At 39.3% G+C, this 12,722-nt stretch overlaps 1 protein-coding gene across 1 annotated transcript in view; it reads right to left on the bottom strand.

Moving 5' to 3' along the window:
• FREM2 (FRAS1 related extracellular matrix 2) overlaps positions 1 to 12,722 on the bottom strand; it is a gene marked incomplete at its 5' end in the record, with an annotated part of 150,848 nt that overhangs the window by 81,684 nt on the left and 56,442 nt on the right. The window contains one exon of the mRNA XM_082601912.1: positions 810 to 956. Within this exon, the coding sequence (XP_082458038.1) occupies positions 810 to 956 (147 nt within the window). The remainder of the gene's footprint in view (positions 1 to 809; positions 957 to 12,722) is intronic.

Here is a 12,722-nt window from a genome sequence, read left to right as displayed (position 1 = left end):
TCAGTTATACATATACATATATCCAATCTTTTTCAGATTCTTTTCCCATATAGAGTTCCCTATGCTATTCAGTAGGTCCTTGTTGATTTTATTTAAAAGGGTAAGGCAGCAGAAAAGGATTAGTATTTAACACCTTACTGTTGGGAAGAAAAGTCACAACATTTATCTTTTATGTAGCACTCTTATGTAGTGTTAGGGTTTTTGAAACTTTTAGTGACCTACCAGAGCATTCAAAGGCAACAAACAGATAGTAAATTACACTTCAATGTCTAATAGGTCACTGAACAGTTTTTTGTTTACTTAGTATTAAAGTAGCCTTCATAAATTTATATTTCAGCAGGATTTTATCTTATAAATTACAGATTTGCCTAAGCCTATTCTAAGATCTAGTGACATTTAAGTTATTTTAATTTATGAGTGATTACTGTCATTTTGTAAAGTTATTTTATATCAGAGAAATATCATATGTAGGTAGAAGATTTGAAGAGGTATATATTTTGATTACATACTTCCTATTTTTTCAGCCTTTGTCTCTTTGATTTAGCCTCAGCACAAAACTTTTGGCATGTTTCTTTAGTAAAGAACCTTTAATTGTCAGTATCTCCCTAAGCTTTAAAACTAGAGCAGAAAACTAAACTTTTTCATGTGGGATCTTCCCGGACCGGGGCACGAACCCCCGTCCCCTGCATCGGCAGGCGGACTCTCAACCACTGCGTCACCAGGGAAGCCCAACATTTTTAATCATAGTAAAATTATGAAATTTTGCTAGAAAAATGGGGTTTTGAGACAGAAGTGCAAATTAAACTTACTTATAAAGGAAGTCTCTCCCAAATAACCTCTACGTTTAAGCACGACATCTAGAAATTTGGAGTCCTCATTGATCAAGTAATATTCCTTTTCAAATGAGATCCATGCCCAATTCAGACGAAAATGCTGCTTGATTAACTTGTTTCCACCTGGAAAACAAAAATTTAAAGCCTCGAATGAGTGGTTTCTTGAATGAATAACCTTAGACATTCCAAAGACGACTTTAATGATGCAACATGACGAATCACTCTAGCTACTTGGTTTGATTCACAATCTAGGATACATACATGGAGATACAGCTTACTGTTCACTGACTGTTATGCAGAAATACAACTGACATAATTCTTTGCAAAATCCCTTGATCTTTAGCAGGGGAAGTGGGTCAGAGGGGAGGAACACAGAACTACCAGAAGCAATTTTGTTAAATCATAAAGTCAAGTATCCAAGTTGCAGGATGACTCATTTCCCACAAGGTGCCGCTGGAGAGCAAGTTTTTCTATAAAGAAAGCCGCAGGGCTCTTTTGTGATGTTAAACACACACACACAACTTCACAAATACCTTTTTCTGGTTCACTGAGCAATTGGGTGGAAGGCTTTAATTATAACCACTTAAGGAAAAACAAATATCCCTTCTCCACCTCCCTTCCCCACTAGATTCCACTCCATTCCTTAAAGCAAACAGACAGGTCTTTTCATTGATTCCATTCTACTCTGAAGATAAGGCTTTCTCCTCCCACCTTCCCACCAAAATGGAGCTGGCTGCCTATCAGGAGAAAATGTGTGTGATCTCTCTGATGTGAAAGCTGCTCTGCTAGGTGAAAGAAAAGAGAAATGGTTATCAGCTGATTACTATGCATGTATCCCTCTACTTCCTTTGATCTACACCAATTATTTCAGAGTAAGGTGAGGTTTATACACAAAGGCATCAATAATTTCCTTTAAGTATTTCTGTAAAAGGGGGAAAAAAGCCCAAATAATAAACACAGCCAGAGACACAATTTTAACTCCAGTTTCTTCTCTTCTGAGTTCACACAGGGTTACACTAGAGAAAAAGAAATGAGACAGGAAAACATCAAGGCTTTAACAGACTGTGAGCAAAAAATCCTCAGGTGGGAAAGAAAATGTAATTAACAAACACATGAAAAAAATGTTCATCTTTGCTAGAAATTAAAAAAAAATTGCAGCATCTTTGAGTTATGAATTGACATGTACTAAAGATTAAAATGACTACCCAATACAGCCGAGATTATTTAGGGAAATTGGTTTTCTTATTTATTACTGTTTAAATTGTAAATTAGCACCGAGCCATTTAGACAGCTACATGGCAATGTGTGCAAGAGACAAAAAGATGTTCATACCATTTGATCTTGTAAGTCCTTCTGTGCGAGAAGCAAAAATCTATTTGTAAGGGACTATTCATTGCAATATTTTCTATAATAGCCCTCAAACCAAAAATCTTAGAGTTTACTCTATTTATGGTACATCAAATCAATGAAATATGATTCAGTCATTAAACAACAACAAAAAAGAATTTTTTGTTGAAATACTTAAAACACAAAATACAGAAACGAATGGTATTGATACTGTGCATGCAGTGACGTAGTAACATGAAACATTACAAATATGGAGCTGCTTGGTGTTTTAAATTGATGGGATTACGGACCTGTCATTTTTGTTAATTTTAAAAATCTAAGATATAAATAGATTGGAGAACAGGAAGTTCATTCCACATTTTGTCCTTAAGAACTTATGCCTGCCATGTTTTAGACACTGGGTACTGTTCTGGAGAGGAGGGGCCACGGGCTGGGGGCTCCCCAGAACTGGAGCCCATAGCCCACTTCATTCTTATCTGCTGTCTAACTTTGAGCAAGTTTCTTCCCTAGACCTCTGTTTCCTCATCTAGAGAATCAAATGAGGGTCATATTAATTAATGCCCGTGCCTGCTATGAGGATCGAGTGAGATAACCCATATATCCATGCAGTACAGTGCGGTACCTACGTAGCATCCTTCAACAAAAGTCACCTTACTCCTCCCCGCTCACCCCACGCATGCTCAGGTCCACCCTGCACACCCACTGCCAGACTATTAACCTGCCTTAAATCCAACTGCACTCAGTCCTCCTTTGCCCCATCTCCCTACAGCTGCTGCACACATCAAGCCATCAGGCTATCTTTGCAGATTTCTGGTTTCACCTGCCCTGCCCTGTCTTCTTCCCACTGTCTCTAATCTGCTCACTCTGAGGTCCATCCAAGAGTCTTGCTGCTCCATGGATTTCCCACCCTCACTCTTCCTGTTACTTCTGTCTTTCTTCCTACGGTGCTAACCCCCATCATTCTTCTGCTTACACTTTCTGCCCCTCGAAGGCTCCCTTTACCATCCCCTTCATGAAGCATCCTGCAGCGACCCCAGCCCTCTCATCTCTGTGATCCTGCAGTTTTTCACCTATTGATTATTTTGTGCAGTTTTGTGCTTTAGCAGATATCCTCTCATATTGTTTAATTGTACACACTTACTAATTGTGCTCATTTTTGTCAGAGATTGATTGGCATGCATTCTTTTACCATGCCAACACTTGGTCTTATTGTCTTTAAAAATACTTTTTTACATTATTGTGTTTATGTTCTATTACTGGAAACATTTCCTCTAGAAAGTCATAGACAAACAACAAGAATAGAGTAACATTTAATCAATTAAGTGAATACATAAAACCTTTCTGATTTCTCAACTAATCATTACTTGAAAACAACCTTATGCCACACTTCTCTCTCAATTAGATTGTGTCTCCATCAAGTCCTAGATTTTATTCTAAACTTCTTGTCATGCTATACCAAGCCACTCCTGTCCATCCAAATACCTGCAGCTTCACATCCTATCACTTCTCCACGGAGAGAAACAGCTGGTCATATCTAGCTTCTCACTGTTTTCTTCCCACATGCAAAAGCATGTGGGAAGTCTTCTGCCCAGAATATCTTTAGCTTCCTACTCCTCCTTGCAATTTGTTTAGGTCCAACTCACCTAAAGCTCAGGAAGCCTGGCTTATCATGCAGTGTATACTTCTTCTGTATCTCCAACCAGAGTAATTGTAATTCTTTTATCTTCAAGTGTATTCTGCCACTAACTGCCTGAGCGCACTTCCCCGGGACAAGTACTGGTCAAATTCATCCTTCTAGCATCCAAATCGAACATAGTGCCTGGAACACAATGAGGTCTAAAGACTTCTTCCTTGACTAAAAAGCCTATGGATAAGTATGATTTTGGGTAATAAAATGGCTACTTTGTGACTCCTATTTTATTCCTTATTTCATAACAGCTCTCAGCTTACAAAAACAAAGCACATACTACAGTTTTACTTGACTTGTGATTAATAACCTCTGACTTATTTGGTAACTCTTGTGTTTAACAAATGAATTTTATTATAATTCTGTGTACTTTCTTCCTATTTCTCTCCCCTATGTCTAAGAATGAGATCACTAAGCATACCATTTCTCTATTTCTTTAACAATTTTTAGCTAATTTTAAGATTTGATATTACCCTTTTTCTAAATATTGCATGTGTTAAGAATCTTAAGTCAATGAGGCCTTTCCTTGACACTTAATATGACACAGCAAACACCAGTGGAAACCCCAGAATTCTCTAGCTCCTTTATTCTGGGCAATTTTTCCCTCCAGTGCTTTCCATAACCTCATATCCTATTTATGCTTTTTTGTTTGTTTGTTCACTCTGTCTCCTCCTATTGTCACCCATGATCCAGGAGGGCAGGGAGTTCATTTTGCTTACTGTTAGAAAAATGCCAATTTAATGAATTAGACACTCTAATGTCTTGGTTGAAAGAAGTTCTGTAGTGCTTCATTTTATGGGCAATATAAATATCCTATATAAATGTAACATATCCCTTTTAGCACTGAGTCATTTTCTCTTAATAAAATTATTATTTTTTTAATTTTTACTTTTATTTTAAATTTCTTTAACTTTTAAATTAAAAAAAAATTTTGGCCACGCTGCATGGCTTGTGGGATCTTAGTTCCCCAACCAGGGATCGAATCTGGGCCCTGGCAGTGAGAGCACTGAGTCTTAACCACTGGACCGCCAGGGAATTCCCTAAATAAAATTATTTTTTTAATTAGTTTACTTAATTTATTTATTTTTGGCTGCACTGGGTCTTCGTTGCTGCGTGAGCTTTCTCTAGTTGCAGCGAGCCAGGGCTACCCATCATTGCAGTGCACAGGCTTCTCATTGGGGTGGCTTCTCTTGTTGCGGAGCACAGGCTCTAGGCGCACAGGCTTCAGTAGTTGTGGCGCACGGGCTCCGGTAGTTGTGGTGCACGGGCTTAGTTGCTCTGTGGCATGTGGGATCTTCCTGGACCAAGGCTCGAACCCGTGTCCCCTGCATTGGCAGGTGGATTCTTAACCATGCGCCACCAGGGAAGCCCGAAAATTATTTTTAATGACACTCTTTCTAAAATGTCTTGCATACTTCTATTCTATGAACACTATGTAAAGATTTTAAATGATTACCTATGAATGTGAATTATTGGAATTTGTGTTTGTCTAGATCATACCTCCAGGGTTTATTGATGACAAAAGGTCTGTTTAACCCTTCCATTCTGTCGTGAAGATGGTCTTAAGGATAGCTAATTTCATCTCTTACAGATTATAAATTATAAGACTTATTTTCCGGTTGGTGCTTATGTACTGGAAGGAAGAGGGTGCCCGGTTACTGGTTAATCAGGGGTTTCAAGTGACACACAGCTGAACAAGTTTCTAAGGATTTTATATGTCGACCACTTTCAGATTTTATTTGAAATAAAATTCAAAAACAATACTGAGAAACTTTGCTTTGCAAGACAGTGACATGCTCCAGGCAATTGTTTTAAAGGTTCAGCATTCACTCTACATCGGGGATTTTTAAGTAGAGATTTTGCTAGAGACTACAAAGTTAAATGTATAAAGCTTAACTCTGAATGGGATTAAATACTACCTAACTCTTTTGAGTTCTACATACGCAAATCATATTGCATTTCAGAATTTGTAAAATCTTAGGCGCTACTTATTATGCAGGAGTGATATAAGGATCTGAGGAACTAAGCTGAAGTTTATTGTGACTCTCATTATAACAATTGCCTTGCATAATGGAGCTCCATATTTTATCTAAAGAATGGAAAGACATGTTACTTATTCGTTAATTACCTACCAAGTAAATTCCTCTAAAACCTCAAAGTGGGAATAATCACTGTTGGCACTTTTGATAACAATAGCCACAGCTTACTGAATGTGAAATTTCAGAAGAAATTAAACAACTTAAAAACCAGCAAAGTTTCACTTCAGTGTGATTCTTTGCTTTTCTAAAATGGATTCTGTCATCTATGATGCTCAAGGAGCTAGTCTCAACGTCTCATTGGAAGCAAATTAAAGTCTGTAACTTGTGTCATAAATCCATACAACAGGTGCTTGACAGCTGATAACTACACTCCCAAATGCTTTGTCCCCAAACCCTGACACCACAGCCATTAAGGTTTTGATGAAAAGACCTCTTTTGAACTTTTCCAGCTGGTCTTTAGTCATCTTCATCTTCTTTTTCAATGGGAACACAAGTTTTTTTAGAATAACAAAGAGTCGCAAGCTTCAATTAGCCCTCCCTAGGAACTTAGGGCTGCCTGATTTCTGTAAAGACAGAGCATACTTTTTTCAATACGAAACTAGTGTCACGACTTTGACTTGTGCTTAAATAAGGATCATTTCTGGGTGTCCGTTTAGCTTTGACAATTTTTTTTCTTGAAGAAAAGTTAGCTACTAATAGAAAATGATCCGTTGGTAATATTTTTCCAACCTGCTAAGATTTTCTATCTTGCTACAATTCCATTTGCCTGAAGTTCAGCCTGGAAGCGGACCTGGAAATCAAATATACAGCTATTTTAAAAAGCTGGATGGGGGCGGGGGGAGGGGAAGTGCTCCCCGAAGATTAAGTATAAGAACAGAGATAAGAAATCCTGTAGAAAGGGAACTTCAAAGAATTTGATAGGAGCTCAGGACATTTACTCAATATTTATTTCCTTCTCCTTTTCCTATTTAAGTAATTGGATATTAAAGACTAAGAGAGAGTGGTCAAGGTGCATTCAAAATCTGCCCTGGGAAGGGGTGGTAGTGGTGCTAATCCTGACCCAGACCCCCAGAGATGAAGAGCCTTGATCTGAGGGCAGCTGTGCCTTAGTATGACCGACGGAACTCCAGAAGAACTGGCAGACAGACCCAGAAAAATTGTCAAGAGATTTTATAATTTTGATGACTATTTAATAACTCCAAGGATTTAGTCCAATAATCTTTTCCAAAATTGCTGCAATACAACTTTCGATAATTGGGATGTTATTTTCTTCCTCCATTTTGTACACACCTACCCATGCCATTCCCACTGCTATACACATTCTGAAAAAGCGGCAGCATAGCACAGGGGGTCAGATCCACAAAGACACATAAAGAATATACATAGAAATGTATAGAAAGACAAGTAGCGTGACAAAGACCCAGAGGTGGAGAGAAATAGGCACAGCACACGTTGACCTCTATGGATATACACACTCATGTAGAGGTCTTTTAGGCTATTCTCAGGCAAGGCACTTATAAGCACACCCTTCCTAATAAAAAAGCAGACGTGGAGCTGTGATGACTTGGTCGTTGTCATACAAGTTACATAAAATTAGCTCAAGCCTGGATTAGTTTACACTCTACCTTCTATTCTTTGGTAGGCTCTAAAGATAAGAAGTTACCAAGTGATACGGAGGTGGATATGGGGCTGACAAATACACCAATGTTCATCTAGAAGTAAGAGCATCACAGTCTGCTTTAATACGTGTAGTTTCATTCCTTAGGGACATGATTTGATCACACATATACCCGTAATGTGTAAATAATGGGTATTCATACACGAGGTTCCAAAGACTTGAATTCCCATTCATCTACTCTACGAGAGGTTAATACACAGACAATTCTAATTATTCTGGGAGTCCATATTGAAGAATTCATCCACTCGATAACATTTATTTTGTGGGCTTGCTGGACACTTGCAGAGCAGTTTTGAGAAATTTGCATCATCTGACCCTCAGTGTTCTTGTTTCAGCTCCCGTACTGTAAACAAGTGTCCTTTCCACCGTCCATTGAGTGCCACATTTTCCACATTTTTGTGCTTTTCATTTGGTGATTTCTCTATTTAAATAGCCCCCAATCATAGTGCTGAAGTGCTGTCCAGTGTTCCTGAGCACAAGAAGGCTTCGATGTCCCCTTACGGAGAGAATACACATGTTCCATAAGCTTCATTCAGGCACGAGTTACAGTCTGATGACCACGAGTTCCATGTTAATGGATCAACAACATATATATCAAATAAGGTGTCTTTAAACAGAAACACACGGAAAACAAGGTTGTGTATTGATCGGTTGATGAAATGTATGACCAGAAGCTTGCAGGGAATCTAACTCTGTATTTCCCCTGGGAGCTATCATTTAGTATTCACAGTGATTTTATAGAACATTACCGCGAAGAACAAGAATCAATTGTGTTTACTCAATCCAAATCACAAGAGGTTAGTCTTCTGGGACAGGGCACAATGGGGCACGGGGAGTGGAAGTGTTCTTCCTCCACACACATTTGGCCTTCCTTTAATCAATCCTTCCCCTGGCTCATGCCCAGGAGTGTGAGCTGAAATGAATCCTTACTGCATTCTCGGATCGGCAGCCCTGGCCTCCCTCCAAGATCTGTCCCTAGTCAGAATAGCACTAGGCTTCAGACACAGTCATGGCTCACGGGTAAAGGGTGGACGGGTTCCCCTGCATGGCTACCTGTTATAATTTGGAAATATTATGAGAATTTAGGTAACTTATAGGGTTATCTTTTTAACCTCTTAGAAAATAATATACATGGAATGAATTCTGATGCAGAATAACTCCTAACCCTAGAGAATCTTAGGATTCTCTGTTCTAGAATCCCAATTTAAGCAACAGCCAAGAATGGGGATTCATGCCTTTTTCTGCTTGTTTGGAAAACTGGAGTAACAGACCCTACGGAAACTGATTTTCTTGCACTCTAAGGAACCTCTAAACAGAGAACTCACGGTTATAAAAATGGATGTGCCAGGCACAATATTGTAGCCTCTCTGTAAAAGTCTTAAACATCAGCGCAAAGTAGGGATTCAGAGTGCAGTAAGAGGGTATTACTCATCTCTAACTAGAGCCCAGGTTCCTGGATGAATGGGTCCCGGAAGAGAGAAAACCATAACTGGAAATGTAAAGAGATACTTAATTAATCTATTTTTTATACCAGGTTCCAAGCAGCACTCTTTTAAACATCCTTTCCCTTCAATAGAACAGAAAAGGTCACCCCACAGCTCTGGCACCCACTCTTTGGGGGCCTTGGGGCCACAGGCAGGTCCCTGTTATTGGGGGGCTGAACATGGCAACTGGTACTCCTGGCAGAGTGGTGGTGGCCCTGGGCTGAGTGCAGAGAACACCTAGTCGTGGGCAGAAGCATGGCCTTTGACCAACAAGATTGGCACAAAACAGGCACCGGCCAGTCGTAAAAGGCAATGGCTCAAAACTCACCTGAGTGCAGGTGTAAACTGGCTGAATGTTAATTCAGCCTTGGGGACGCTGAATATGCTTGGAGAGGAGGACTGGGCACAGTGGGGGCCATGGTCAGGGTGGTTTTGATGTTTTGTATGTTATCTCAATGCATCTCACAATAGCCCTGCAGGTTAGGCATCTCCACATTCTATGGATGACGTTAAGTGTCGGGTTAAATTACTCACTTTAAATTCTATAGATATAGTATGTGATCGACTCAGGGTTCAAATTCAACCTGCTAATATTGTTTTTACACTTCTTCTGAGTAATCAGATTACTTCCTTTAGGTCAATATTCTATTTACAGGTGACGCTAACTTAATTTTAATTTGCTTTAACTTAATTTCTAAAGAGTGCCATTGGATAGAAGCAAAACTGATGATCTGAGTGTGTTTCCCTCTACCATCAGCAAGCCTTCTTGTGTTAATTCATAGCAAGGCTGACAAATGGTAAGAAGTAAATGGGAAAAAACGGATATGAAAGTCAGTTTTGAAATAGTTGAGACTGAATCAGAAAAATTAACCTAAGTTAAGGGTACGACCCTCTTATTTTTTGAATGAATTTGAGGCCATAGCCAAAAGCAAGGGACACTGGGAGGAAAACGCTTCTTCCAGGCTGAATGATGTGCTCCATCAGGGCCACAGCTGGGTCAGAGTCGGCAAGCCCCAGCCTGCAGGGATCCTCCACAATTCTCTAAGCATGGTCCCTTCCCCCAACTCCATCCCTAGCAAAAAAAAAAAAAAAGGAATGTGCGTATTTGCAGCCTCTGTAAAAAATGAAAAAAAATAAGGGGAGAACCAAGAGTTTATATCTCCTAATTTAGGGCTTAAACATATTTCCTTAAACAAACCTGATTTAATTGTGCAATACTTGGCTTTCTTAATTAGGAGTTTAAACCCGGTGAAATGAATGCGTTCACTGTTGGTATGCACGCTTAGGATAAGGAATTCAGATGTACCTCTAGAGAGGACAAAGGCCAATGCAAACGTATAATTTCAAGGTGAACTCTCATTTACAACATGCGTGTTCCGAGATGATCACAGGCAGTCTAAATTAAAAGCTAGCGCAGTCATTTTAATGCAGTAATATGAGTAACTAAGGAAACTTATTCTCTGAAAATGAAAGTGGGATTCTGTATTCTAAACAAGAACACCAACTAATTCAAGAAATAATTATCTGCTGAACAAGACAAGTATAAACTCCAAGCATTTTAGAGCAAGAATGAACTCTAGATTGCATCTTTTCTCCCTGCTCCATTTGCCCAAGATCCAGAAAGGCTGTGATTTGAATAAGATTACAAAGCAGCTATTTGCAGAAGAGAAATAAATCCCCAGGGGTTTTCACTCCTAAGCTACTGGTCTTTCCACTTAACAGACTGTGATCTCCAATACTGTGCTGAAGCATAAGATCATAAAAATTGTGTTTAAGATGATACGAAATTATAATACATATATATAATATATATAAATAAATGTGGGAGGACTTACCATTTCTTTGTAAAGCAGCCCCCAAATAATTTTCTATCATTTCCCCCCATTTACGTATAGCAGTAAAATTTAAAAGCTGCCATACTTTCATAGAAACAATAACTACTTTATCAAAAGTGAGTTAAGTCTGTCAAGAAGAACCACACCCTCTCCTGCCTCTGGGGAAAGGAAAAAATGCAAACCAAAACACCTGGTGCAGCAAGATTTCATGTATGCACTGCCTGAGGCAACATATAAATTTATTAGATCCCTGGCAACACATTCTTAAAATAAACTTAATAGCCTTCAGGTTTCTGTTCAAACCAGAGCCTAATTCCTTTTGTGGCGCCAGACATCTCCCCTCACCCCAAGGAGACTCTGCAGGGAAATGAAAGCAATGGTTCCTTCTCCTGTACCTCTCTGAGTAACCAGTTTAGCACCATTTAGTTAATTCCCTGAGAAGGGAGGTTGCTTCCTATTTGTATAAGAGCACCATGCACATTACTAGAAGACACAACCATTACAACTAACAAGGATTATAGTTTGAGCTCTATTTTGGATTGTCTTTTGAAAATGTGTTATATCCACCTTGAGACAAATATATAAAAGGGGGGGGGACATCCAGAAGTGCCTTAATCTGGCTGTTAAACAAAGAAACCTTCTTTAACCTAACTTGTTTACATTTTTACCACAATTTAAATTTGATGGCTAGGATGGAAGGATCAGTGTGGTATGGCAGCACAAAAGCCATTCTATAATTAAAATACTGTGAGTGAATTTTGACTTAGAGTCCTAGGATGCTAGTGCTAAATTCAAGTTTTAGGTTAATCTGTTGTCACTGTTTTCAAATCTGAGTCAGTAACATGTTCTTAGGTGTATTTGTTCTCAGAAGTAAAATCAAGATTTGGAAATTTTAGATTTAAAATTAAAAAGAAATTTATGGAATCATGTCACATCTGGTTACCTGGCTATCGCTCCTGTGACAAACTAAAAAAGCCATGTCATTGATGTCTGTCAAGAAAGGTAGGAGAGAGGGAAGCAAGGAAGGATGGAAGGAGGAGGGAAGGAAAGAGAAAGGGAGAGAGGGAGAGGGGAGAGAGAGAGAGGGAACAGGGTAGAAAACCATCAATGTCCTGTTCTCACATTTTCTTTTCATTTATTTCAGATTAGTTTCTCAAAGCTAGCTTTTGTGCTCAACTTGTGCATTATTTAATTAGTCAGACTCTTTGGTGACTGCTCTGATCCCCTTAAAATTATGCCAGAGCTACAAATACAGCCACTCTTGGTGATTTTACTGTCATATATAGCTGCCAAAAGAGAAAGAAAAAAGACACAATAAGTATAAAGACAAGTTGGTATGGTCTTAGAGCACCAGACCTTGCAGGGAAATAATTTAGACAACATACAGCAACGTGTTTGTTTAAACAGAGCTCTGTGCAAACACACGTGTTATAAAGAATAAGAATGGTTCACGTATAGTCCCTTCTGTAAGACAGACTCTAGTAAGGAGGGTAAACCAAAACTCATATGTCAATTATAATGCAACATGTAAGGTGAAAGGGTGAACCTACAGTACCTGGGGCTCAGAGGAGGGATGGGAGGACATTCAACTGGGACCACAGAAGCTTGACACAAGAGGTGCCATGGGGCGGGGGAGGAAGGACAGTGCCACTCGGAGGGGAAGAAATCACAGGAAAACAGGTGCAGGAGGATGGCTTGGTGTGCTCATCAGTAGAATAGTCAAGCTCTGCAGGGTTTGCGGAAGCACAGCGAAGAAGGAGGAGGTAAGCTGGGGTGTAGTCAGGGGGTGGATGGAGGAAATTTGGGGTAGAGAAAGAAT

The sequence above is a fragment of the Mesoplodon mirus genome (genome assembly GCF_964341445.2).
Source record: "Mesoplodon mirus genome assembly, chromosome: 17".
In the NCBI taxonomy this organism is placed as follows: Eukaryota; Metazoa; Chordata; class Mammalia; order Artiodactyla; family Ziphiidae; genus Mesoplodon; species Mesoplodon mirus.
Note: the sequence above shows the minus strand (reverse complement) of the source record. Positions and strands in the feature narration are given on the sequence as shown.